Source organism: Poromitra crassiceps (genome assembly GCF_964638095.1).
Source record: "Poromitra crassiceps genome assembly, chromosome: 13".
Lineage (NCBI taxonomy): Eukaryota > Metazoa > Chordata > Actinopteri > Beryciformes > Melamphaidae > Poromitra > Poromitra crassiceps.
In genome coordinates this window covers 24,890,831-24,918,742 of record NC_139644.1, presented here as the reverse complement: position 1 = coordinate 24,918,742, position 27,912 = coordinate 24,890,831, and the positions used below count along the sequence as shown (strand labels likewise).

At 41.4% G+C, this 27,912-nt stretch overlaps 2 protein-coding genes across 2 annotated transcripts; one reads left to right on the top strand and one right to left on the bottom strand.

Annotated features, from left to right (window-relative positions):
- The first annotated feature begins 104 nt into the window (after positions 1–104).
- Positions 105–24,345, top strand: nprl3 (NPR3-like, GATOR1 complex subunit). The gene is made up of 13 exons (XM_083649514.1): positions 105–408; positions 904–973; positions 13,765–13,897; positions 15,421–15,495; positions 17,689–17,842; positions 18,057–18,138; positions 18,256–18,393; positions 19,588–19,744; positions 20,524–20,630; positions 20,962–21,091; positions 21,549–21,738; positions 22,656–22,848; positions 23,982–24,345. The coding sequence occupies exons 1-13, from the start codon at positions 213–215 to the stop codon at positions 24,145–24,147; spliced, it is 1,791 nt and encodes a 596-aa protein (XP_083505640.1). The 5' UTR covers positions 105–212; the 3' UTR covers positions 24,148–24,345.
- Positions 24,346–24,704: 359 nt separating this feature from the next.
- On the bottom strand, positions 24,705–26,834 carry mpg (N-methylpurine DNA glycosylase). The gene is made up of 3 exons (XM_083649540.1): positions 26,291–26,834; positions 25,983–26,187; positions 24,705–25,640 (listed from the first exon to the last, which is right to left on the bottom strand). The coding sequence occupies exons 1-3, from the start codon at positions 26,510–26,512 to the stop codon at positions 25,192–25,194; spliced, it is 876 nt and encodes a 291-aa protein (XP_083505666.1). The 5' UTR covers positions 26,513–26,834; the 3' UTR covers positions 24,705–25,191.
- Between the last annotated feature and the right edge of the window lie 1,078 nt (positions 26,835–27,912).

Below are 27,912 nucleotides of genomic sequence, written 5' to 3'. Positions count from 1 at the left end.
TTTCAGTGTGACACAAAACAATGACAGCGTCAGGACTGACGGACACGATAGCCAGAGTTCACGTTAAAGTTGGCCGAGAGTCGTTCCCTTATTAGTCATATTTTATATGTTTGAGAAACGTAAAAGCGACTTTCAACTGCAGCAAGCCAATTATCTGATCATATACACAACCAACGGCGTTATTGTGCTGCTACTACATCTAGAATGCAAACATGATGCTCAACCCTTCGGCCGACTTACCTGATGATCGAAAATCAATGTACAAACAATCCCAAAACAGCTTGTACAAATGCGGCGACAAAACCAGCCCTATTAGCGTCATACTGGTTAGCTCTGGCAGCCGTGGGAACAAACTGCTTTTCCGGTACCCTTTCCAAAGAGTTGCAGAGTGTCCATCGTCCCTCACAGGTAGGTGTAGCATTAATATGTGTATCTAACGAGGCACTGAGACAGAACCACTGTTTCTTTAGGGAAAGTCGGGTGAGCGTCATGATATTTTCCAATTAACACCGTGCTTCGTAGTCGTATTCTTATACGCTAATAGTTACTTATTTACATACCAGAGTCGAGCTGCGCAGTAGAGCAAATAAATACATCTTAAGGGGCTTTAAGAAAGTATTTAATAATTTCCTTCAATGCTATTCGATTTTGAAATTCAATTAAGTTGCCATGAGTAGATAAGGCAGTTCCATTCCTAGTCTGACTAGTGGTGAGTACATACTACAGTAAACCACCCTTATATAGACAGATTTCAAAATATGATTGATAAAAATGCACAGAGTTTAAGTTTGACAGGCTGGTTATTTGAATTTCCTTTTGTGGATCTTGGCTGGGGCAAATCTCTTACTTATATTGTTTTTATATCAAGCACCAGAACTTAATCATTTTATTTCTGTCTACTAGCAAAACAACGAAGTCCATATGCATTGAACACAACAGGGGATGTTCTTGAAGATCAGGATGGTGATTCCAGGTACTGTTGGCGCTCATCTCATATTAACCAGTTTATATGTGTGAGTTGCTTGCTTCAAGAGATAGAGATTGACACTTCCTTGTGTTGGTTAAAGACAACCGATTTCAGCATCCAAGCTACCTTTGTTGTCCATGTGAGCTGCTTTCTGTCGTTACTTATGTTGCCTCTCCCTCTTGGTGGTTCTCTAAACTGAGCCTACACTTGCCACCTCGCCATGTCTGTAATTGTTCCTTAAACACAGCACCAGTGCCTGTGGCAGCTGGCTGGCAGCCGGCCTCCAGCCGAATGGCGCAGAGCCAATTGAAGATTGCTGCATCTAGCCTTTACATCAAAGTGGCTGTAAGCTTACGAAACTGTAGCTGGTAAAATGAACAAGCACATAAACAATTCCTCCTGAAGTGTTTTTCTCTCTCTCTCCAAGTTCAGCTCAACAAACTGTCTCAGTTACTGTATACACTCAGTTGTCTGCTGGTGCAGAAGGAAACAATTGTGTTCAGAACCCTACAGTGGATGTACTCCTGTTACAGTACTCTGGATGTGGTAGACACATTTTGTTTTGCTGTCTTTCTATGTCACAGATGACCCTGATAGTTTTATTTTCTATGAGTTTAGTTTAGTTTATTGTTTAGTTGGACAGGACAGTGCACATTAATAAAACAGTTTACACATATAGAATCATCCATACATGTCAACAGTAAATGTGCCGGGATTAGCCGAAGCTAGTTTTCACCCGCAGTCCTCGGGACATAAAGAACTAAAAACTACAAGGTAACTACAGGAATTAAAACAATACGGGAATAAGAAGCAATACGGGAATAAAAGCAATAAAATAAAAATGCACAAGGGATAACAATACATACACAGGATAAAAACAATACACTCAACAAGATAAAAACAATACAGTTAAAGTGCACGGGAGACAAGATCAGTACAATAAAGTGCTGATACAGTACAATAAAGTGCAAAATCAAGGAAATTATGAGAGGGCTATTAGTTATTGGTTATGGGTGCAATGTTGGTTAGTTTTGAACTTAAGTTTATTTTTGAAGGTGGGGTATGTGGGGCACTCCCTTACTGCGGCCGGGAGACCGTTCCATACCTTACCACCCACGATGGACAAAACGTTTCTCCCAAATGCAGTGCGTCTGTGGCCCAACTCACAGTCTCCTCTTTGACATGCCCTGGTGGTCATGCCCTCCACGGACCTCCGCTTAAAAAACTCTCCCAGAGGGGGTGGGGCAAGTCCATGGAGACACTTAAAAACAAAGCAGGCCTGTCTAAAGGTTTTAAAATTGCCAAAATCAAAGAAATTATGCTTCTTTAAAATGCTACAGATATGTGCGGAGATGTTTTTTTGTCGTAAGATCTTTAGGGCTTTCTTAAAAAGAGATTAAATCGGCTTAAGAGCAGTTTTACAAGCCAAAGACCAGCTTGTTAGGCAGTAGTCGATGTGGGAAAAGATCATAGAGTGTAAGAACATCAAGGCAGCATCGTCAGTCAGGAAATTTCTGATTTGTCTGAAGTTCGCCAGATTGTATCTAACTGAGTTGGTCACTTTCTTAAAGCAGCTACGAGCAACTTTTTCGATTGTTATTAAACAGTATAAATTTAATATCAATGCATCACATCTTACCTCTAATAGTCGACGAGACCAAAGCCGTGTGTATCTGAGATTGCTCCCTTAGGTGATTATTAAGTCTATAGTCTGTCTAAACTCGCGCCAACAGGGGGCTCTCTAGAGCGACCGGACCGGGTAACCCGGAAGTGAAACGCGGAAGTGAAACCAGGAAGTGAAACGCAGCTGCCTTTTTACGCCGTTTGCGCTGCCTAGCAACATAACATAAACAATGTGAACGCCACGCATACTCGCGGGAACATCTCTCGTTATATTCTAACAGGTTTTTTGGAAGTTATTTTGTGGTTATGGCCGAAGTGGCTGCTGCAAACCGTTTCATTTCAATTCCTGATCTGCCCTGGCTACAGACACACTAACACTGGCCGATTCACTCGGGGTTCAAGCGAGACTACTCTGCGTTGGTATCGTCGACTATTAGAGGTAAGATGTGATGCATTGATATTAAATTTATACTGTTTAATAACAATCGAAAAAGTTGCTCGTAGCTGCTTTAATATGTTTCTGAAAGGTGAGGGTTGAGTCCAAGGTGACTCCAAGATATTTGAACTTGTTCACTAGAGCGAGTTCCTCACCGTTCAGGAACACACCCGAGTGAGTGACAGTTTTGTTATTTCTTTTTGCGAACATCATACAAACCGTTGTTTTTGTATTTAGGAGGAGACAGGAATCTTTAAGCCATTCCTGGACGTGGACCATCGCTGCCGTGAGGGCTTGTGCAGCTTCCGCGGCGTTTGCTGCAGCCGTAAAGATTACAGCGTCGTCCGCATATAACTGTGCATGGACATTTTTACATACATCAAAAAAATCATTAATATACAAAGAAAATAAGATCGGGCCGAGAATGGATCCTTGGGGGACCCCTACTGGACAGTCTATGAATGGTGATTTGACCCCATTGATCACCACGCACCGCTTTCTGTTGGAGAGATATGATTCAATCCAATCGAGTGCCTGGGCCGAGAAATTAAAATGGGCCAGCTTGGTCAGCAGTATGCGGTGGTCGACTGTATCAAAAGCTCTCTTGAGGTCGAGGAACAGAGCACCGACACAGCCACTCTTGTCCAGGAGACATTTAGTTATTTCAATTAACATGCCTATAGCCGATTCTGTGGAGTGGTGGGCGCAGAAGCCGAATTGCATTGGGTGCAGGGCTGTGAGGCCACTGTTGAGATGTTCTATCAATTGTTTAACCGCCCATTTTCTATGATTTTTGAAATAGCTGGGAGAATATTGATCGGTCTGTAATTATTGATGTCGGATTTACTTCCGGATTTAAAAATTGGGGTAACCATGCCCACCTTCCACGCAGCCGGGACAACAGAGTGTTTTATAGATAGGTTTATCAGGTGTGTAATAGGGCAAATCAGAGAGTCCATATGTTCTTTCAGAAAGTTGGTATCCAGGCCATAGACAATACTGATTTAATCCCATCACCCATGAAGCAGATTCATACAAATCAAATGTTGGCTATTCATTTTTAAAATCAGTATTTTGGTAGATGTTCTGTACTTGACTGTGAAATATGGAGTCTGTACTCTTATTAAAGCAGCTACGAGCAACTTTTTCGATTGTTATTAAACAGTATAAATTTAATATCAATGCATCACATCTTACCTCTAATAGTCGACGAGACCAACGCAGAGTAGTCTCGCTTGAACCCCGAGTGAATCGGCCTGTCGGTCTGTCTGTAGCCAGGGAAGATCAGGAAGTGAAATGAAACGGTTTGCAGCAGCCACTTCGGCCATAACCACAAAATAACTTCCAAAAAACCTGTTAGAATATAACGAGAGATGTTCGCGAGAGTATGCGTGGCGTTCACATTGTTTATGTTATGTTGCTATGCAGCACGAACGGGGTAGGCAGGCAGCTGCGTTTCACTTCCGGGTTTCACTTCCGCGTTTCACTTCCGGGTAGCCGGTCCGGCGGTAGAGAGAGAGAGCCCCCTGTTGGCGCGAGTTTAGACAGACACAGACTTAATAATCATTAAGGGAGCAATCTCCGATTCACACGGCTTTGGTCTCAGCTACTATTATAGGTAAGATGTGATGCATCAATATTGTAATTATACTGTTTAATAACAATCGAAAAAGTTGCTCGTAGCTGCTTTAAGCATGAAGGTTCATTCATGCATCACCATCTCTAACAATAATAGTTGAAATGTAATTACATTCTTATTTTGAGACACTAGTCTGCAAAATGGAAGATTCAAGTATTGTTACAAAAAAGCAAATTATTTGCTAGTTTGTGTGATTTAAGTAACTTATTTGCTAGTCTGTGTCATTTGTTGCAATAGCATGCTTATCCACACACCCAAGCCCTACTTGCCCAAATCAAACCCCAATTGCCCCATGTTTCTGCAATTCATTTGAGGCCATGACTGTGTGTTAATTATGTATAATTACCTCTCCAATTTGTTTACAAACCCTCCTACATATGGATAAGCAATTGAACATTTTATATCATACTGCATGTTTTAGCCCACACTATTCACCTTATGTAGCCCCGCCCACTTGACCCAGTTGTGTTATGACTTCCTGTTCAAAGCACCGTCTGTTTTACCCAGTCACTAGTACTGTACTGTCACAGGAAGTGTAAACACAATAGGAAGTAACTGGCTGACCCCTGTGTTGGAACATAAGGTGAATATGCTCCTCTAGATTGTGAATAAGAGTTTGTGGTCCATTTCCCCCCCCTCACTAGCAAAGCCAATATTAATTCCCCTCAACGTATCCCCTCATCATATTGCTAGCTATCAGCAGTAGTGTGGACTTAGACACTGTGCAACATGGAAATTTGCTGTAGACAAACTATATTTTACAACCATGTTGTTAACAGTAGGATTCAAATTCCTCCATGCATGATTAAGAACCAGGAAGAAAATGTGAATAAAAAAGCATGTCACTCTTATGCAGTTGTAACACACACATGGGCTCATTATATTATTGAGAATGAGCCATTATTGTTGCCTATATGCACACAATTATGAGCTATTAGTGTTTCTATCCAAGCAACATCGATATAGAATCATAACACTGGCCTGTATAAATAACAACTACTGTAACAATATTGCTTGAGAGAGGGTGTGCTATACTGTCATTTCGCCTGTATGCTTCACTGAAGTGCCAATAATGATGGTAAATCACACCCTTGAGTGTAATATTGCGATAATAGCCTTTGAACCAACATTGCGGCGATTTCTGGTTAAGCCTAAAAAAATACGTCATCCCTGTGGTACTCTATTTGTCCAGTGTAGTAATAATTTCTGATATTGATTTAGAGACACCTCACATCACATGGACATTCTATTATGTATCCTTGAAAAGTCTTGGAAAAGTTTTGAAATTTTAAATGTGTCATCGACTCACCACCACACAGAGCGTGTAGTAACATCAAGGCTGAACAGTCTTATAAATCCACAGCTTGCTGAGTGTTTTCCAGATAGTCCTAGAAATATTTGACAGCCCAAGATGTTCACCAGGATGTACTGACTGCATTCCTAGACTTCTCGTCCTCAAAAATGAACAACAAAACAATTAATTTTGTGGAAATGGCGCAGTAATGTTTCAGTGATGAGCCTCACCCCCCCCCCCCCCCATTTGAGCACGGTGTGCTGTTATGCTGAATTGAGCACGTTCTAAATGTCTAGTCAGGTCTTTTCCTGCGTCAAAATGAGGCGGAGGTGGTCCTAGAGCCCCGCCCAGGATGTGGGGAATTCACTGCTTGCCAAGGCTGCCGATATGATTCTTTTGATTTGGAAAGAAAATGGTTGATTGTGCACTGATTGGACTATGCAAAGGTACTCAGACTCAGAAGGCTGCTTTTTTAAACAAATACAGCTTAAACCCGTGGCTTTTTATTTGGAAGGGTTACATTTGCCGTAATCTTTATTAACATTTCTTAAAATGCGTTAGAATCTTTTTATTTTTATTTTTTGGGGTTAAAGATAAAAAAATAATAATTAACATTAGGGCAAATATAATACGAAAAGCCAAAGGGTTAAGCTCTCAAATGCTTTTTATTTTATGTTTCTATGTGCTACAGAGCCTGAGATATAAAGGCTTTAGTGAACGCCGACCACTCTGTCAAGTTGAGCACAAAATGTCAGGTTTACAGGGGGTGTTTACAAACGTGCAGTAGGTTAAGGTTTAGAGTGCCACTCTAGAGAACGCGCGCAGGTATCAATGGGTTATTTTTTTTTTTAATTAATAATCGATTTTTGACATTTGTGAATCGATGCAGAATCGTGCACGTCCACATCGCGATGCATCTTATAATCAATTATTTTTGACACCCCTAGTTGCTATGGTGATGTGAGTCGTGCAAGGCAGTGTGGGATAGTAGAATGTTTGGTGAAACAGGAACAGTTATTTAAACCACCTCCTGTCTATAGAACAGTTCGGTTCTCATAACTGGGGTTTGTTTGTCTGGACCGTATAATAAATAGGGACATAGCTACCGTGACATCACCCATTGGTTTTTCCACTCCCGTTTTGAAGCTTCGAGGTTGGCATTTTCACTGTCGCCATCTTGGTTATTTGGAGCCAGAAGTGACCTAAATTTGGACGAGAAGAGCCGCAGTGCAGCCTGCTTTTAGTGCATCTATTTTACTCCAAATGGGACCAGCAAATACAAACTGAACATCATGCTGTATTGAAGAAGACTTGAAAGTAGCGATTGAGACCATAAACTCATTAGGAAAGAGTTTACTGAAGTCATAAATCAAGTAGGAAGTAGGGTCATTTTCCAATTGACTTCCATACAATCTGACTTATTTTGTGTCCACTAGAGTCGACCCCTGCAGGCCATTCGAAAGAATGCAGGTTTAAGACACCTGCGCATTGGCTTCATGAACGGAGCTATGAGCTACCCCCCTTGGTCTGGACACAACTGGTCAGGATGGTACATGCACTCCAACTATTTGGACACATGGACTGTTTTCTGTTCCAGTGGTCATTTTGAAATATAACAGTCATACCGTAATAATAAAACTTAAATCATGTTTTATGTAGCATAATGTGACCAATACTTTGCTTCTCATGGGTCCCAGAGGCACAGCTTCACAACATCACATGTGAGTTTTGGTTTACAAAGAAATTAAAACCTTTAGTGATGATAATAATAACAGGGGCAGCTGCTCACATTATTACTCTTTAACATTCAATACATTGATTTGTCTAGTTATGAGTAATGTGAATATGACTATTTGTAGTCTTGTCAAGAAAAGGTTCTTGAGTAGAAACTTTGCATTTAGAAGGCAATCACACCTGCCAAATAGTTAACTGTAGTACTTCCAGTTCATTAGGAATGAAGGAAAACAAAATAGAGATGTAGACTTAATATCCAGGGGAATAATTTTGTTTTGTTTTGTTTTGTTTTGTTTTGTTTTGTTTTATTTATGTTTATTTATTTATTTATTTATTTATTTATTTATTTATTTATTTGTGTTTATTTGGGTGCTGTCTGACTCTCAGACATGTTAACATAACCTACAGAAAGCTTTTGGTGGAAACCCAGTTGAGTAACCTTTGACTTAGCCAAATGCTGTTTACCATTATATTAATTGAAGACACAATTAGGTAGAAATTCCACGGTAAAACATAAATCACATCCATTGTTTCCCTGTGGACAATTAAAAACTACTTTTTTTAACCATGAGCAACTCTGAGAACCCAAACTGTGACACCTTCTGGAGTTGCTACATTGAAAATGTTCAGGAAGCTGAATTTACAGCTTCTTAAAATGCATGTTTGAGGCTTTGCATCCCACTGGCATTGACTTTTATTGCACGGAAATGCTAACAGCTCTCTGAACCAGAAAACATCCAATTCTTTCTAGGTCTGTCACATAGTCCGCACAGGTTGTTGAGCTACATGCGCATGCCTACTGATATAAACCTGTAATGTGAATGTGAGCGGACTGCAATTAAACCCCAAGGAAGTGCGTCCAATCGGAGGTTACACAAGTTGCCGAACACACCTTGAGCTGTTATTTTAATTTTTTTACATCTGCGTTATTTATTTATTTTACATCCAGCCTTTATGTCTTGGGTCTCATCACTCGATGCGTTGTGCAGCACTACATGCAAGTCACGGTGGAGCAAGTGGAATAATTTGATTGTGTACATCGAAAAAGACACCAGTACACCAAGGGCTCTATTTTCCCACAGACCTTAAGCGCAGAAACTGGCCTTAAACGCAAAAAAACGCACCTTGCGCCTGCCTCGGGAAGATAGCAACATGGCTTTACGCCCCGAAATGCGCTTTACGCGAAATAGGCGTGGCGCAGTGGCAGAATAGGCGTTTCGGCCTTTAATACCGGCCTAATGATATCTTCCCTCCTGGTGTTAATTTAGCGCTTTGCGCTGTTGAAAACCAGGCCTTATTCATAGCGCCGCGGATATTCCAGGCACAGCTGCTCTGCTGATCTCAGTTTGTCCCCCTCTCTCTCTCTCTCTCACTCCCTTTCTCAGACAGGCACAACAAGTCCGAAAAAAGAAGTTGTTATACCGTACATAGTATAACAACATGACAGTTTTTTCTAACATGACAGTTTTGAGCCCGTGACATTCAGAGGCTGTTGCATCATCCTACCTGTGCAGTGAAGGCGAGAGAAAACGAGATCATTCTGGCCAAATAAATGTTCACTGCCTGGCTTCCCTGCCACAGCCACACATGTGAAATCTCCCAGCATGCATTGGGCTAATACATTTCGATAATAAATAGCATCCAAATTAGCCTAAATAGATATAAAGGTAGATAGAATAGATAGAAATAATGTGTAATGTTACCACAACATGCAATTGTAGAACATTTCAATATTGGACAAAATAAAATCGCGAAATCCAAACACAACCCTATTTGAAACATGGGGTTCCTCTGCCTTTCCGAAGCCCTGCCACTCCGAACGTTAACTTCCATTATTCGGACTGGCGGTCGTTCACCTTAGAAGCCGCAATGCCGACCTTAGGTTTAGGCGTGGGGGTGGGAGAGGTTAGGTTTTGGGTTAGGGTCTGGGGGAGGTTAGGTTTAGGCATGGGGGGAGGTTAGGTTTGGCGTGGGGGCTGGGAGAGGTTAGTGAAAAACGGGGAATATAGACCCCCTTTCTGAGTGCCGATATTTCGGAGTGGCAGAACGTCGGAGTGGCAGCACGTCGGAGTGGCAGCATGTAACCGTGAAACATATATGTCATCCTGGGCCTATCCCTCGTAGATTTAACGTGATTTAGATAAGTGACAGCGTAACGCGGTTCTACTGTCATGTGCTATACTGTGATGTCTACTCCAATAAATTGGCCCTACTTCACATTAGGGTTGCACGGTATACCGGTACTACAACAGTACCGCGGTACCCTGACGTTAAAAAGGATACTATACCACGTTAATTTAGTACCGGTACTTTTAAAAATGACATGAGTTGCGTTGCATCCATGTGCCACCGTCTGTTTCTCCACCGGAGTCTGTGTGCTACAGCTTTGCTCTGTCTGTTTCAACTCCCTGTGGGCGTGCCAAGTCCGCCCTCCCCTGTCTCACTGACACTCCACTCTCCAGTCCTCTGTTCAGCCGACATGCAGTGTTGCCAACTTGGCGACTTTGTCGATATATTTAGCTACTTTTCAGACCCACGTGGCGACTTTATTTCTCAAAGGCGACTAGCGACAAATCTGACGACTTTTTCTGACCACGGGAAGCAACGTTAATGTGTTGAATCTCTACGGATTTTGCCTGTAAATTGGTGCGGGTGCTGCTGGCTTTTCTCCCTCTCTCTCTCTCTCTCCTTCTCTCCGTCTGTCTGACACACACAGCGCTTCGCCTTCACTGCAGCCTCTATCCTACCTGAGAGCAGCAGCATAGGGTTTGCTTGTCATTTCTAACAGCGTATGTCGAATCTGGCCCACACGGGCGGAGTCAGCACTTAATATTACAACCATACAGTCAGATTACAACGGCTATGCCGAAGCATGCATGGACACATCAAAGCTGTCCGTCTGTAAAACGATGTTTACACAGGCAAAAGGGAGACAACACGTCCACTTGACTTGCCAAAGCATTTATCCAACAGACGATCCGACTAGTACAAAGTGTGACAGTTTAGCGAATGTGATAACGTCAAGTCAAGCGAGTGTGATTTATTTTGTGACAAGCAAACCTTTTTCAGCTCGTTTGAAGAGGCAATTAAAGGCAATGCGCTCATGAGCGCCTAACCTCTGCCAAGGAGGTAGGCTAGAGTCATGACGGTGTTTAAGAGTGATATGAGGTTGCAAACTGTATAACGTTAACTGTCAAAGAAATCACATACACTAAGTATAAGGAACATCAGATTACTGCATATTACCATGTAAAAGCTTTAATAACACTGAGAATTATTTATTTATTTATAATAATCCATGATTAATGTTATACTAATTGTCAAAAACTCACCTACATGTATGAACAAACAAGAAAACACTTTCTACCACATACATTTTATTGTGGAAATAAATAAAGATACATGAGATTAACTGTAAATCTGGCACTTAATGATGAAGCTCAAACTCAGGATTACACTAAAGTAGACTGAACAGACATTATTCTATTCTGCGCTCTACTGAACACATTTCCTCGTTTTCTATTTAGTCAAATGAGATGCCAGCAGAATCAGCACCAACTCAGTTGAGGCAGCCTTCGCCCAGCTATCTTTGAACACCACATAAAGTATGATGAAGACTCAAAACATGAATTTTAACTTCCATGTTCTTCTGTCATCCATTATTACACGACTTTACCTGTTGTTTTAGCTTTTTGCCGTGGTATCGTTTAACACATTGAGTGCCACAGCGCTTCAGTAAAATTGTCTGGAGCCTGTGCCAGATTCACTTCCATTCAGTTGAAAACAGCTATAGAATTTTTTCTATTAGGGCTATATTGACAGGGCTGGACTCTAATGAAACATTGAACACTCCTGCTTCTTCCAAAGAAGAAATTTTGTTTCTAGACAGTTCCATTATGAAATGACAGCCTCTGAAAGAAGTGCACTTTCAAGGGTTTTCTGCTGTTTTTTTTTAACTTTTCAAGATATAGTCACTTTTATGAATACTTTTTGCACTCTAATTTCGAGCACATTCACTGACTCTGGCTGGTGTTTTCTGATGTGGTGGCGTGGTGTGGTTCTGTGCAGCCTGCGTGTTTAAGGTGGCGCCGTGTGATCCCTTGAAGGGATTCATGCTCACTGGCTAGGTACGACCTTAAACAGCAGAATTATGGAATAATATGAATTATGATTTTAGGACGTCCACAGACGTCCTTGGCACTCCTCGTTACTTTTTTTTAGGACGTCCACAGACGTCCTTGGCACTCAATGTGTTAAGTATCGAGTATCGAGATATTTAGGCAGGTATCGTATCGAAGTCATAATTTTGGTATCGTGACAACCCTACTTCACATTTAGTTTTACAATAAAAACACATTTCTGCAATGACTTTACATAATGTAGGCTATATTTATGTGCATCATCCTACCTGTGCAGCAGGGGAGAGAAAACGATATCATTCTGGACAAACTTTCACCAATCTAATCTCATCATAGGGATACGCTATTTTTTTCTAGCCAATGCGTTTAGAACATTCTTTTCACTTTGATCTTGCTATAGTGTAGCGTATTTACATGCTTGCAGTATTTAAACTGCAGTTAGATTGGTTTGAGAAGCATAATAATATGGAATAATAGCCTATATATGGAGACAGACAGACGGGATGAAGGGAGGGGGGGGAGCAGAGCGCTTGGCTTGTCTGGTTTTACTGGATTGCTTCGTGGAATTGGAGCTTAAAAGGCAAGCTTGGGACTGGTTTACTGCACTTCTCCAATGAGCAGACTGTGCATAATTTTACGCTTAAAAGGCGTGGTTGTAATGCTTAAGGCTGCGTGTAGCGCCGATACCAAAATATCGAGTGCGCTGGTCCACGCCCACTACTCTGGGCTGCGTCTGGCGTTGGGCGCAGTTCATAGGCCGATGCAACGATAGAGCCCCAAATCTCTGCACTGTCTAAAGTCATATTAGCAATAACATACAAATACCATTTTAGGCTGGACTTTGGCTTTGACAGTGATTGTAAAGTGTCGGACACTTTGCCATTCTCTCGATCACGCTAAGGCAGAATTTAATCCAAAATGAATAAGATTTAGACCTGCACAGGGTAGACTGGTAATTTGTTTTAAAGGCATGATCACAACAAAACAGCATTTTCACATCACTCATACAATAGCATTATGCTTGTTCGCTTTGTTTTGATGTCCTTTTTATGCATTCAGTCCAACTGTGTGTTGCCTTTTCCCTTTTGTTTGCTTTTTCTTCCTTTTTTATGGCCCAATTCCCATTTCAGAGAACAAAGTCCACTAACTGACGAACAGTTGGTAGCAGGGTAAGACCAAATCATTCTAAACCACCTCTCCTATGTTTAGATCACCCCTGTCTTTTTTTACCCTCCTCTTTCCTTTTTTGTGTTTTATACGGATCCCCAACCCTAATCTCAGAAAGATCCTTCTACTGTAAATTACCAGTAGCAGATCCAGTGAATCAGTGGTTTGGGTTAAATCAGCATTTAAGTTTTTGCTTTGTTCCATAATATATGCCTTGTTCAATCCTTTAATTCTAGTTTTAATTCACATTATTTGACTATTAGCTGTAGCATAAACTGTAGAATTTACAACCCCAGTGAAAATCGAATGCAAATGACAGTAAAGCGGCTAATTCACTTTCTTGTCAAAAGCTAAACCTGCTTGGTGCGGTCTAGAGAGTGTATTTGCTTTTCTTTGCAAGTTAACACCTGGATTTGTATCCTTTTTCATTTGGCTTGCAGCATGAGCTACTTAAGTAAAATCAGCATGACTCTGTCACGTTCCTTTTACAGAGACTTCACTTTTTTCTGCAAGGGGGCCTCTTCAACTTTTCTCCTCTCCAGTAGCCACACAAGCCTTTTCTTCTTCTTTTTAACTCTGATCGGTGACTCACATTACAGGCAGATCCGTCTGATTAACTCTCCTCTCAAAGATGGAACTGCTGCTATAAAATATAATTAAACGGAGCTAATGTACGTTTTCTACGCTTGTTGTCCCAGCCATTTCTGTGCTCTGCCCTCTCACCCTCCACATTTCACTCAGGGAGTGTTTTCCTCCTTCCTAAAGGTTCTCTGACATCATCCTTGCTACTATCCTGGCCACCAAGTCTGATATGTGTGGGAAGAAGTTTGAGCTGAAGATAGACAATGTGCGCTTTGTGGGTCACCCTACCCTTCTCCAGCACCCGCACATCATTCAGGTAAGAAGCAAAATGAGAGGTCACTTTAGCCGTGTTCGGAATGATTCACACACTCACTATTCCCCATGTAGTGGTTATCATATACCGTAGTGACCTATATAGGGAACGATCAAACAAGTTTCGGACACTACCTCACTCTTCTTCTCTTTTGGTAAATATGACCGCATTGCATTGTGGTACAGTATATGGGAGAAAATGTAGTAGGGCTGGTCAAACTGTCACAGTTTCAGTGCTGGTAACTAACGTTAGATGAGAGCTGTGAGGCACACAACTATCACTAATATCCTTGTCTGAGATAATAAGTAATAATAAATAATGTTGATGCATAATGAATAATGTTGTATTACTATTTAAAAAAGCAAAACAAACACACACACATGCACGCAAAACATTCAAATACTGATTTGAAAGTCAATTACCATGGCGACGATTGAAGCTTATAAGCATTCAGGTCAGCCATAAAATGTAGGGTATATTTCGCTCTTCACTAGAAATTTCAGTGCATTGTGGGTATTCTGTAGTGGACTATAGCGAGTATAGTATAGTTGAGAAATCGAATCGGACAGTAGTAAAAATGCCGAACACAATATATAGTTCACTATTTCTCTAATAGGGAACAGTTTCGAACAGAGCTGTTGTCAGTGTTGAACAAGATTAACACAATTTTGTGTCAAGTGTTCTCAGTTTAGATAGCCTGTAACTGTGCCAAATCTCTTGCTCCATCTAGTGAGAGAAATGTTCATCAGTGAATTCAAAGGAAGTGTGCAAAATAACTTATAAGGAACACAACAAATAAGTGTGACGGGACATGAAGGGAAATAACTGCACAAAAAAGTCTGGATAAGTATGTCATGTGTGTTTTGCAATAGCTGTCTTTATTTAAATATTATATTTAAATTTTTAATAAATTTTTAATTCGATGGAATATGACCCTATAAACACCATCCTGAAGCCCGTCAATACAATTCAATAATATTGATGTGTCACCCAAGCCATAAAGTCTAGAGACGTTTGGGTCTGATCATGCTAAATGGTAATTTTTCATTTTAGTGTGGTCATCTGAATTTATGTAAATAATTATATTAGTTTCTTGACTTCAGCAGCACCCCCTGCTGACAAAAGTGTTTCCCAGGGCCAGAAGGTTAAAATTAGACCATGGGCATGACATTTTTTTAACACGGTTTTAAAAAGTTTTAAGTTTTTTACATAATAACAAATTGTTTTAAGAAGTGGACAGATATATTATATAGCAAGTGGACCAAAATGTGAACAAAATGTTTTGCCCAGTTTTATATTTACTTATTCATTTAATTATATTCAAACCATAAACGCCATACATGTTCATACCTGTATTATATTCTTGAATATCTTTTGATATTATTTTAAGTTTAATATTGACTGTGCCTTGTATATAAATGTTAGTGCTATTTGGATTTTCAACAGTACATTGTGTGAGTACATTTCTCTTTTATTCCTCGTTTATCTTGTGCATTTTATGGTGATTTTGTTTTCTTTCTGTGCAGGTGTCTAAAACAGATCCATCACCAAAGAGAGAAATGCCAACGATGATCTTGTTCAGTGTGGTGTTTGCACTGAGGGTATGGAAAGACTCATGCTTTTATCATTTGCATTTACCGTATATTTGTGATTTCTGATATATAATTATAGTAATTTATACACTACCTTTAGGTATTTACTAAGAGAGAGTTTTTGTGCTCTGAATGACTATCATTGGTGTACAAATGTTAGTATTGCATATTACAGCTTAATGCATGATATCTTTATATTTTTTATGTTGGTACAAGGAAAATCAGTCAGCTGACTTTGGGTGGGAGACAGTCAGATGTCAGATTAGGTGTCCTGTGAAAGGGAGGGGTGTTTTTGGGTGATAATATTCCAGCTGCCCTCTATCTGTGCTTAAGGGAAGGGCACTCTGGTTAATCATGCTGCCCAGCATGGCATGACACTGCCCATCCCTGCCCATGTGAGGCTGAATGCTGAGTCACTTTATGCAGTAAGTCCCAGGCAGCACAGCTGAGTCAGGGCTAAATGTGCTTGGTCATGTTCTGTCACTGATATCTGCCCAGTAACCATGTGAACCCTGGCCCCTGTCTTAAACATGACTCTGCAAAACATCCACCCCGTTTTTGGGACATTTTGTTGTGCCAACATTCGCAATATCGCTTTTAAGTACCGTAAATAGAAGTGTATACCCCCCCCCCCCTCATATTTGCACATTAATGGCATGAACAATTTCATAATCACATACATAATCTTGTAAAGGCCTAGTATAATTATTCTACATGTTATTCATACTCATTGACTTTGTTTTTAGATTTGCATTTAGATTTGCATATATTGTCAAATTACTGCAACTAATCAATTTCATAACGATGTTAAATTACAGAGTTCTGTATTTAAAAAAAGTTCTGTGTTTTATTAAAAGGGGGGGGGGAGAATATGACAAATACATGAAGTTGTGAAATAGATAGATATACTTGTTACAACTATTAAAAAGATGATAATTCTACATGCATATTATGTATACATGTAATATTTTATATACATGTAATATTTTCATTCCTTTCCTCCACAAAGACGAGCTGAATAGTCAATTTTATTTCCCAGGCATGAATTTCATTCAACAGTATACAAGCTTGTATTCTTTTAATTCAAGTTTAAACTGAGCTACAGGTGATAGGGTCGCTAATATTTATTTTGCTGTTGTGAATGCAGTTAAATAATAATTAGGTAATTAACTGTACTCAATGAACTGTATATTTCTAACATTTGTTTGTTTCTCTCAAAATGACAATGGCTGGGTTTCCCAAAAGCTTCTTAGCGCTAAGAAGCTTCTTTAACCCTTCTTAAAGCCCCCTTAAGAAGCAAACGCATTTCCCAATTGCTTCTTAGCCTAAGATGATATTTCGTTACGAAGGCATGTGTTTCCCAAAAGCTTCTTAGTGCTAAGAAGCCAACGAAGCCAACGCATTTCCCGATTGCTTCTTAGCCTAAAATTATCTTCCGTTAAGAAGGCTGCGTTTCCCAAAAGCTTCTTAGCGCTAAGATGATCTTTCGTTAAGAAGGTTTTGTAAGAAGGGTCTGGGGCATTCTTAACACCTTCTTAACGACGAAACACTGGCAGATCCAGCCGCGTCAGGCAAAAGGAGATACTTGTGTCCACTGTTCCTCTTGTGTTTTTCCCTTTTTCCTTTCTTTCATGCACCCTTTAGTGTTTAAAATTGGGGAACACTTGAAAATCTCCCCTGTATGTATGGTTACTTGTGTTTTAAATGTTTTACCGTAGGCTATATTCCTCTAATCAGAATGGATTCCTTTTATAATAAGAATGTTGTGGATTTATATAGCACCTTTCACAGAACCCAAGGTCGCTTAAATTCTGTAGTGTTTCTCGCAATTTTGTTGTATGCTGTGTATATAAAGCAATTTGAACTGCAGTCCATGTCTGAAATAAATAATGTTTAATAGAAGAAGTTCTTGTTTAACATGACCACGATTAGGTTATTCTACAACAGTGTTTCTCAACCACTGGGTCGTGGCCCACTGGTGGGCTCAGAGTGCCATCTAATGGGCCGCAGAGGACCTCTCACATCGAGATGGTGGACAGCTCCAGTTAAGATGCTTCTTAAGAGCCTTCTTTAGCGATGTGTTAAGAAGGCATTTGGGAAACACTTCTTTGGAGCCTTCTTAACTCCTTAAGAAGCTTCTTAACTCTTAAGAAGCTTCTTTGTTGGGAAACTCAGCCAATGTTTCTTGGTTCCCCCCTACAGGCCAACGCTGACCCGTCTGTCATCAGCTGCATGCACAACCTGTCGCGCCGCATCGCTATCGCCCTGCAGCACGAGGAACGGCGCTGCCAGTACCTGACCAGAGAGGCCAAGCTGATGCTGGCCGTCCAGGACGAGATCACCACCATGACTGAGAGTGAGGCTCAGACTTCTCACACCTCCAAATACAATCTACAGCTCCCTGCAACTCCCACCTCTCTCCAATCCATCACATTATTATTGCACGTTTATTATAGAGCAAAGTAGGTTATCAGTATGCTAATATCATGTTGGAAGTCTGTAGTTGAACTGATTAAGGGTAGATTTTATTGTACATATTTTGACCGTGTTTTCTGTGTTTCTGATATCAGTGGATGGAAGCCCCCAGTCCCCATTCAGACAGATTCTTCCTAAATGTAAGCTGGCGAGGGACCTGAAGGAGGCTTACGACAGGTCTGTGATCAAGCATCACACATCAGACTTTTTCTTTTCATTCTCCTACCATAGACAATAGACAATGTACACTATGTTCAGTCATACACCTGACTCCGATGTTTGTATTTCTTTCAGCCTTTGTACAACAGGTCTGGTGCGACTGCACATTAACAACTGGCTGGAGGTGAGTTTCTGTTTACCTCACAAGATACATCGGATTGGCGGCAACCATATCCCCCCAGAGGCGTTAGAGCGCACTCTCAAGGCTATAAGGTGGGTTTTTGTGATGTACAGTATGCTTTTATACTTTTTGGTTAATGTAATTTAGGTATCTCAGCCATGAGTTTTTCTCTGACCAGCAGCATGCTAAGAGATTCATATTTCCCTTGAGGCCAACAGCCAACCCAGTGTGACGGCCCTCCCACTCTCCTGGCTCTGTGTCCTGCAGGAGCCTGGTGGGCGGGTCATGAGTGCACCTGGACCCGGTGTACTCCTTGGGTTTAAGAACAAAAAACCTGCTTACTGAAGGCTAATAGGTTGTTGCATTACAACATCAGCGCATTTTGGCCTGAAGGAGACTACCTCTCATTGGCTGTCATGGTTCTGTGCTGTTGTCCCATTGGCGCAAGGAGGTGTTTTCTCAGACCAAAATGGTGGCGGCAGCAGCCTCAGCACTGTTGTCAAAAAAGCACCAGAGCTTCGACTCTTGCCTTCAATACTTTTGTTAATAAGCCATCTGACAATCAGTTGCTCTCTGTCCTCCCTCACCGTATGCACACATTTTGTTCTGTTCTTTTGTAGTTTGTTTATTTGTTTATTAATGCTTAGGTTTACCTTAGGTTTACTTAATAAATTATTGTTTTCACTCTTAGTCCCTCATTGTAGCTTCCTTGAGCTGGGCTGTAACATACTTTTTTGTGGGCTATACTGCCACCTAATGTTGTCTCAGCATATTCACACCAGAGCTTTCCTTCTCAACTTCTGTATTTCTTTACTCCTTTTTTGTGATATTGAGATGGTTCTTTGGCTTGACACAAGTGTAGGAAACTGAAATGAATAAATCACCACAAAACATTATCAAACTTCAGCCACCTGTAACAGGAGTCATGACACAGACCAGTATTTATTTTTCAAATAATTAAAACAACTGAGATAATAATAACGTCGTTTTTTAATGCTAATTCTGATGATTTTGCCCAAATCATGTTATGTATAACTGAAAAATCCAACTGCAATGCCTTGTAGCACCAATACTGACAGAGCTTAATGAGAAATCAAGTAATGAACAATGAGGTTAATTTCCATTCTTCTCTCTTCTGATCTGATATTGGAAACCAATCAAGTATTTCTTTCTGTGTCCAGTATGGCCCCAGTGATGCAAATGCATAAAAATGTATGCAATATGTTTGAAATGCAGTAAAACAATCCACTGATTCAGAGGCTGCTTGGGTGTGTTGTCTCGTCCAGGCCATATCACGCCCTGCTGCTGCTGGACAGTGAGAAGGCGCTGTTGAGCCAGCTTCCTCTGGACTGCTCCCCTGCTCTGCTGCGTCTGATCAAAACCTGCTCAGCAGTGAAGAACCTGCAGCAGCTCGCCCAGGACGCCGACCTGGCCCTGCTTCAGGTACAGAACAGCCACAGCACCGACATCACCGATACGCCTCCATTACCATACATCCTACTCTGCGCTTAAAGTGTCAACTGAAATGTTATGGCATCTTTGTTCATATAAATAAGTGCAGCAAACAACTGTATTTCTAACTGAGATGGTGATGATACATTTCAGTGAACACAGTTATTGTTTGGTGATAGTATTTTATTTTCTTCTAACAATTTACATACAACATACAACACAACACATACAATGTTGTGTATCTCATCACATTAAGTATAGAGAGGATAGAATATGGCAATCCCTTTAGCTGTATGTACAGTAATGAAAGAATGTCCAGAATGTCTGAAACATTAAACCACTCAATATTATTTGCAGCAGGGTTTACTGTATTGATGGTGTCATACTGCCATCTAGTGGACAACATATTTATACGCAAAACAAATCTGAGCAAGTTTCCTTGTGTAGCAGCAACAACAGTGTGTGTTTGAGTATGTGTGTGTATAATTAATTAATTAATTAATTAAAGGGCTTTTCACACTAGATTTAGCCAGGGATAAGTGAGTCTCTTAGCCTATGGCTAAGGGTAGAACTGCAGTGTGAATCATATAGCCCTGGGTTAGGGTTAACCTGGGTTAATGAATGTGTGTGTGAAAAGAGGGGAGTTAGCCTGGGGCAGTGGGGCTACTTTAGTCCTATTCTTAGCCTAGGGCTAAGATAGCCCCGGGCTGAGAGAATACAGTGTGGAAAGCCCTATATACTATTTGCAATTTCATTATATTTCCTCTCAGATTTTCCAAATTGCTGCTCACTTGGTCTACTGGGGCAAAGCGATCATCATCTACCCGCTGTGTGAGAACAACGTCTACATGCTGTCTCCTCATGCCAACATCTGCCTGTGAGTGTTCCTGATGTGAGCCAGTCGGCTGCTGTTCCCTCTTTTCAGAACCTCAGCCTGGGGAGAGAAATGAATGATGAGCTCATATCGGCCTCACCGACATGCCTTTTTATTTTAAATGATGATTTTCAAACCCTGTACTTTGTGAATCTCCTTCAAAACGTGTTATGAAAGAATTAGTTTGGACTACTTTTTTTTTTTTTTACTGTATACACCAGACTTCAAATGGATTTTCCTGCACTAGCTTTGTGGAAAGGGAATAGAAACAGCACGTCGTTATGGAAAAGGTGTGTGTTGTAGCATAATGCGTGCCATCTCTCTCCCTTTGTAGGTATTCGCCATTGGCAGAGCAGTTTGCCCAGCAGTTTCCTGGTCATGATCTGCCCTCTGTGTTGGCCAAGTTTTCACTGCCTGTCTCACTGGCTGAGTTCAGAAACCCGCTGGAGGCTCCGGTGCAGGAAGTAGGACTGGTGTTTCACCACAAATAAACAGCAAATAAGCATACTCCTTAACACAGGCACACGCACGCACGCACGCACGCACGCACGCACGCACACACACACACACACACACACACACACACAGCAAATATACAATCTTAATATAATATACACCTAAATAACTTAAGAAATGAAAAAAAGAATTACAGATATATACAGATCAATGGTAGAGCAGAAGAACCTTCCAGGTGTTCCTCAGATGCATCCTTGGTTGGTTGAGCGGCCTGACCCCGGGTGATAAATTATAAATGGCAAAGGGCCCTCAGGCTTCTTTCTCTGGCTCTATTTTGAGCCTATACTGTAGTATCAGCAGCAACTGAAACCATATCTGACTGGGTTGGACAGGCGGTCATGTTCAGCTTCACTATTTCCTTCTTTGCTAGACTGTGATGCGGTTTGCTGCTGTGCTCCTGCCCAGGCCCAGCTGATCCAGATGGTGGTGTGGATGCTCCAGCACCGCCTGCTGATCCAGCTGCACACCTACGTCTGCCTGCTGGTGCCCCCCAGTGAGGATGAGCCTGGCATGAGAGACGAAGACGCCCCCATGGTTGCCCGGGTAGGGGGCCGCAGTCTCAGCACACCCAGCGCTCTCAGCTTCGGCTCCCCAAGTACGTCGCCTCTCAGCACTCTCCTTTCCTCTTCTCTTAGATGTTTAAAGGGGTTTTAAGTCATCTATGACGATTATGTAGTAAGATTGGCAACACCATTGGAAGAATGTCTTGTGTAATCTGTAATTAACAGAAACAATAAAGTTTCATTTTTACAATAGGTGAGTAACACAAAAGGCAAGTATGGTAGCTAATTAGAAGAGACGTCCAAAATAAATATATAGTAAAGAGGTAATATATTATAATGCAAAATACTGTAGTAGTAATAATAATAATAACAATAATAATAATAATACTTTGTCATTTCAAATCAAAAGTCAAATATCTTGCAATATCAATTGCTTGTTTGCAACAGCGTCCTGGACCAGGACAGTGTTCTGAACAACAGCGTCCTGGACCAGGACAGTGTCCTGGACAACACCGTCCTGGACCAGGACAGTGTTGCAAACAAGCAATTGATGGTCCTCCATTTAGTAGTTGATGAAAATACCAGCAGGTGTTGGGAGTTCCAAAAGAGTTTTGCAAGCCAGAAATCTTGCTGATCATTGAGTCATTGGTACTGATGAACAACCCTATCAAACCCTCACAGATATATATAATGGTTATTTTGTGCTGTGGGGCAGAAGAAATTTAGTTCAAGTCCAAATGAGATCTTTAGTCTGACAATGACTTTGCGGCATAATAACGTATAATAACTTTAATTTGATATCACTTTTAGAAAGTGCTTCAAAACCAAGACAAACAAAAGTCACATCGACAAGGTTACAAAAGAAGAGAGGAGGACAGCAGCAAACACAACAAAAGTGTTTGTTGGTTTACCAGATGGGGGGAAAGTGTGATGCATCTCCAGCAGCTCTCTCTGCTGTCTGGGTTCTTCCATGCCAACTGGTGACCATCTGTGGGCTCCCTGTGTGTAGCCAGCAGCGATGACATGACCCTGACCAGTCCCAGTATGGACAACTCCAGCGCGGAGCTGCTGCCAGGCGGAGACTCGCCTCTCAACAAGAGGATGACGGAGACACTGCTGGCCAGCCTGTCGGAGCATGAGAGGCAGGTCATCCTCAACATCCCTGCTGCACAGAATCCTGAAGACCTGCGCATGTTTGCAAGGTGCATTTTAAAGATGCCAATTATATATATATATATATATATATATATATATATATATATATATATATATATATATATATATAAAAATATGCATAATGTAATGTTTGGATTTTTCTGTTAATTCTTCGGCTCTTGCCCTGGGTTTGTACATCCAGCTTAAATCCACGATAAGTGTCTTTTTCACTTTGTTAGCAAATAAAGGGAGGAAGCAAGATGCTCTGAAATAGCAGTTTCATTGTGACTTTAACAGATGGGTTTCAGTGACTCATTGTATTATACACTCACCGAGCACTTTATTAGGAACACCTTACTAATACTGGGTAGGTATCAGCTTTCAGCTCAGTGTCAACCGGCTGTGCCATCCGCCTCGATGTTCGTGTTGTGCATTCTGAGATGCCTTTCTGATCACCACAGTTGTCAAGAGGTTATCTGATTTACTGCAGTCTGTCAGCTCCAAGCAGTCTGGCCATTCTCCTCTGACCTCTCATCAACAAGGCGTTTCCGTCTGCACAACTGCCACTCACTGGGTCCCACACCCCCCCCCCCACCATTCTGTGTAAACTCTAGAGACTGTTGTGCATGAAAATCCCAGGAGATCAGCAATTTCAGAGATGCTCAAAGCAGCCCGCCTGGCACCAACAGCCATGCCACGGTCAAAGTCACTGAGATCACACTAATGTTTGATGTGAACATGAACTGAAGCTGCTGACCTGTATCTGCATGATCTGATGCATTGCAGTGCTGCCACATGATTGACTGAATGGATAATTGCATGAATAAGCAGGTGTACAGGTGTTCCTAATAAGGTGCTCGAGTGTATGTCAGTGTTAACACAACTGCTGTGTTTTTTTCCTGGGGGTTGGCAGATTGCCTTCATTGCATGTTTGTAAACTAAGATCAGGAAACAGTGACAGTTTAGTTGTGAGATAATTTGCGACTGATAATTTGCGGTGTCTGTAGGAAGCTGTCCAACCCGTGAGCAGTGCTGTGTTGCAACACACTGCACAGTACTTAATAATGTGATCACATAGTTTTAAAAGACCTGTCTCATGGTAGATTTACGCAGTTAATGATTCAGTGAAACCTCCCCGCTCTAACCCCATTTCTCTGCCTGTTCTGTCGAATGCTCCCAGGCTGCTGCACTACTTCAGAGGACACCACCACCTGGAAGAGATCATGTTTAATGAAAACATGCGGCGCTCGCAGCTAAAGACTCTGTTTGACAAGTTCCGCAGTGTCCTTGTGGTGACTAATCATGAGGACCCCATTATCTCAATCTTCCAGTCACCTATGGAGTAAGGGCACAAAGAGACTGTCAGCTGTTACGGTGCCCCTACAGGAAGAGATTTCAGTTTGAGGGTGGTGAAACTCTCTGCTCACAACTAAGTGCTACTGCTCAACAATCTGCTGCTTTGAAATCAACTGATATGGCTGTGAATGACTCACTTAATGTGCATAGTTGTTGTTTTTTAACTTGCCACATTTTATTCCTTTATGAGCCAGATGTTTTGTTTGTTTACCCCAATAAATTATTTTGTACATACGAGACACCAGTCACTCTCTGAACACTGAAGATGTCTGTCTTGATGTTCCCCTGTCCCAGATGTGTTAGATCTTCCTCGCCGACCGCAGAGGGGCACATTCTGTAATGATCATTCCAGACTGTAAGCTACTTCTCCTCAGGAATCCCAGAGGTGGGGAGGGAAAGACGGCAAGACAGGGAAGACTCAAAAACATCACACGGGCTGTTTTTGCTCCGAGCGAAGCAAAGCGTTCCAAACATCTGTGAAATCAATGAGTCAACCAGGAGAGAATTTCCCAAGCATGAATGTTTATTAAAAAACACAGGTGGAAAACTTAACGCAGATTTAGAGTGGTAAAAGCTTTTTGGAAGTCGTGCAATTCAAGTCTTACTTCACCTATCATTAAACTTCTATTTCACAGAGTAGCACCTCAATATTTACACGTCTAGAAAATTCCAGTGTGAAAATTGGCATTGATATATTGAGGCTGAGTTGCCATAAGTGTGCACAATTAAGTTAAAAGTGTAATGTATTGTTTGACTTGATTTCATATGGTGTAATGTCCAAGGACAGGGCACAGCTGACAAAATGAATAATACAAATGTAATCCATGTGATTTATGCAAATTGGTTGTCTCTTACAATCACACAAAAAAGTCACGGAGGTTATTCACCCTTTTACTTTATGGGAGGTACAAAATGGTTTCATTTATTTGAGACTACTTGTGTAGGAATCTACACAAAGTGTTCTGGCAAAGTGAAAAGGACTTTCTTGAAGGGAACAGATGGCAGAATGTTTTCAGGAATGTTCCTGCATGTCCTTATGTTATGACATCTTGCTGTCCCATGTCAGACTGCACATCTGAAGCCCCCAAATCGTGCATTACAGTTCCAGACGGGGTCTGTCTTTCTGCCTCTTTATTCACCACACTAACACAGGGGTGCCCACGAAGATAGAAACGCAAGGGTTTGGTAGCCCATTCTCCATGGGACTCGATCCCGATTCGGGATGCTGACACCACATCAAGGGATTCTGGCGGAGGGGCCTGGGGGTCCCGCTCCAGCCACACCTCCGGGTCCGACGCCAGATCGCGACGGTCGAAGCAGCGGAGTACATTCAGAGCCTGGCACAGCTTGGAAGGGCCATTGCAGAGCTCTTTGTCCTTCAGTTGGCGCGCTCCGTCTCTGCGTCTGGCCGCCCGCAGTTGCCTCATGAGGGGCTGACCCTGCAGGGGCTCCAGGGAGCGCAGCAGCACCGCAGCACCCTCCCCTACGCAACACAGCACACAATATGCATCAGTCAGCAAGGCTCCACTCTGTCACCTTCCTTTCACCCTGAAGACAAAGCCTGAAAGGTTTAATCTAGTATTAATGGCAAAGACTTGGGAGAGGAAAGCTCAAACCAAAAAGGCCTTTTAAATGTAACATGGGTACAAGCGTTACATCAACATGTGGTTAAAGGTGGCTATCTCATACAGCACATGGTGCAGGTATTTCTGCTTAAGTGATTTTGCAGACTTGATAGACCACTTGATAGAAAACTCTGGTGACTTTATTTGATTTCAGTGGAAAGATCTGCTCAGTTACTTTTTTCCCTTCTATTTCTTTTTACCTTGGCTGGACACATTCATACAGAGGTAGATCCCATAGATTGGATACACATAGATTGTGCCTGGCTTCATGAACATTGCTGTGTTCCTCTCCGTACGTTTGCCCCCCGCTGAGTGAGAGGCTTTGTCCTCCCCTCCAAGGTAGGCTTCAGTTTCCACTATTTTCCCTCGCAGCTCGGTCCCATCTGTATACCTGCGGACCAGCACCTGGTACAGGTACAGGCACAAGCAACAAGACATGTTTAATCAGAAATCATTCAATATTGACCACTGAGAAAATAATATGGGGGCACATCGGGATGACAGTTACCTTGCCTAGCAATGCTTTAGCCAAGTTAATGCAAGTTTGGTTGAAAAATCCCTCTCCCAGTCTGTGTTGCTGATCCTGTTTAAAATAAGGGCTCTGCTCCGTGTCGGCTCGGACCTCAGCATCAGGACCATCGCCACAGTGAGGGGACTTCAGCTTGGCAGGTAAAACCTTCACCCGCTGCTTTTCATGGTCGTCCACCTTCTTCCTTTTCCTCCCTGCCATATCACAACAAAGCCAGAACTACACCTTCACGAAAACAGCCAAAAGCACTCTTTTTCCTAACGCTACTTTAGCGACATTTTTCATCATGTTAAAGCTAGCTCAACCCAACCATACATGCAACATAAGACGTGAAGCCCAACCTAATCAAAGGTAGCGTGAAGCTAACGTTAGAGAGGCCAGGCTAGCTAGAAGATATATAACGGACTCCAATAGCTCCGATGTAAGCTAACGTATTTTCTCACTCGTTTTCCTTTATTCTATATATTTTTTGTATTTATTTGATTCATTCGGCATTTTGTTTAGCGTGATTTGTATGAGCCGAGGTAGTGCTAACAGGAAGTAAATATATTTTGTTGGTCTTAAAGGAGCCGCGTACCCATTCACGTGTTTCATGGTTTGTTTCAAGTGTTTTATTTTGTTTTGTTGTAAATTTATAGACTGTTTTCCACTCTGAAATATCCAGTTTTCCAGTGCTGGACAAGTTACTGGAAATTAGCAATTAATTACAGTTACTAGTTACTTATCTCAAAAGTAATTGGATTAATTTAAACTTACTGCACAAGTTATTAGTTACCAGGGAAATTAACTTTTGTGTTACATTTAAGTAACTTAGTATACTCCATTAACATTCCGGAAATTGTAATTGTTACTAGTTTGAAAAAAGTAATTTGATTACAAGTTACTGCAAAAAAGTTGTTAAATTACAGTAGCCTATAACTATTACTCCCAACAACACTTTATCACACAACACAATCCCACAGATATCACACGTTTTGAAGGAGCATGCTGAGTGCAGGAATGCCCAGAGCTGTTGCCAGTGAATTAAATGTTCAATCATTTCACTACCATAGGCATATGTCTCCATTGTGTTATGCTGCCTTCAAATGGAACTTTTATTGTGACCAGCCCCAGGCACACGTGTGCATGATATGCCAATCCTGCCAGGTGGATGGATTATCCTCGCAAAGTAGAAGTGCTGACCAACAGATTTAAACAAATTTGTGAACACAATTTGAAATAAATAAGCCCTTTGTGTCCATAGAAAAATAATTAGATCAACTTTTATTTCAACTCGTGAAAAATGCTAGCAAAATCTTAATCTTTACATTTTTATTCAGTATAATAAGATTATGCATTTTAGTAGCCTAGGTAAACCCAGCCACCACGTGACCTGCTCTCTCAGTTCAGGTCTGAGAGCAGGTCACGTGGGGGATGGGTTTACCCAGGCTAGCATTTTAGTATGACTGCATGAGGAAAGTACAAGTGTGTTTTGTGCCGTTCAATTGTGTAGTCATTCTGATCCTAAAACATAGCAGTATGAGTTTTAGCTCCAAATTGAAAGTAGAACTAAATTGAAAGTAGAACTGTCCCTTTGGATGAGTGGCTCTGTTGACAGATCT

What these genes read in the sequence shown, in the direction of transcription:
- nprl3 (XM_083649514.1), top strand. Translation starts at nt 213, where the DNA reads ATGATGCTCAACCCTTCGGCCGACTTACCTGATGATCGAAAATCAATG. An exon ending in GTGTGGTGTTTGCACTGAGG is followed by an intron (nt 15,496 to 17,688) that starts GTATGGAAAGAC and finishes TCCCCCCTACAG; the next exon opens with GCCAACGCTGACCCGTCTGT. An exon ending in CCTCATGCCAACATCTGCCT is followed by an intron (nt 20,631 to 20,961) that starts GTGAGTGTTCCT and finishes CTCCCTTTGTAG; the next exon opens with GTATTCGCCATTGGCAGAGC.
- mpg (XM_083649540.1), bottom strand. Translation starts at nt 26,512, where the DNA reads ATGGCAGGGAGGAAAAGGAAGAAGGTGGACGACCATGAAAAGCAGCGG. An exon ending in CTAAAGCATTGCTAGGCAAG is followed by an intron (nt 26,188 to 26,290) that starts GTAACTGTCATC and finishes TACCTGTACCAG; the next exon opens with GTGCTGGTCCGCAGGTATAC. An exon ending in TATGAATGTGTCCAGCCAAG is followed by an intron (nt 25,641 to 25,982) that starts GTAAAAAGAAAT and finishes TGTGTTGCGTAG; the next exon opens with GGGAGGGTGCTGCGGTGCTG.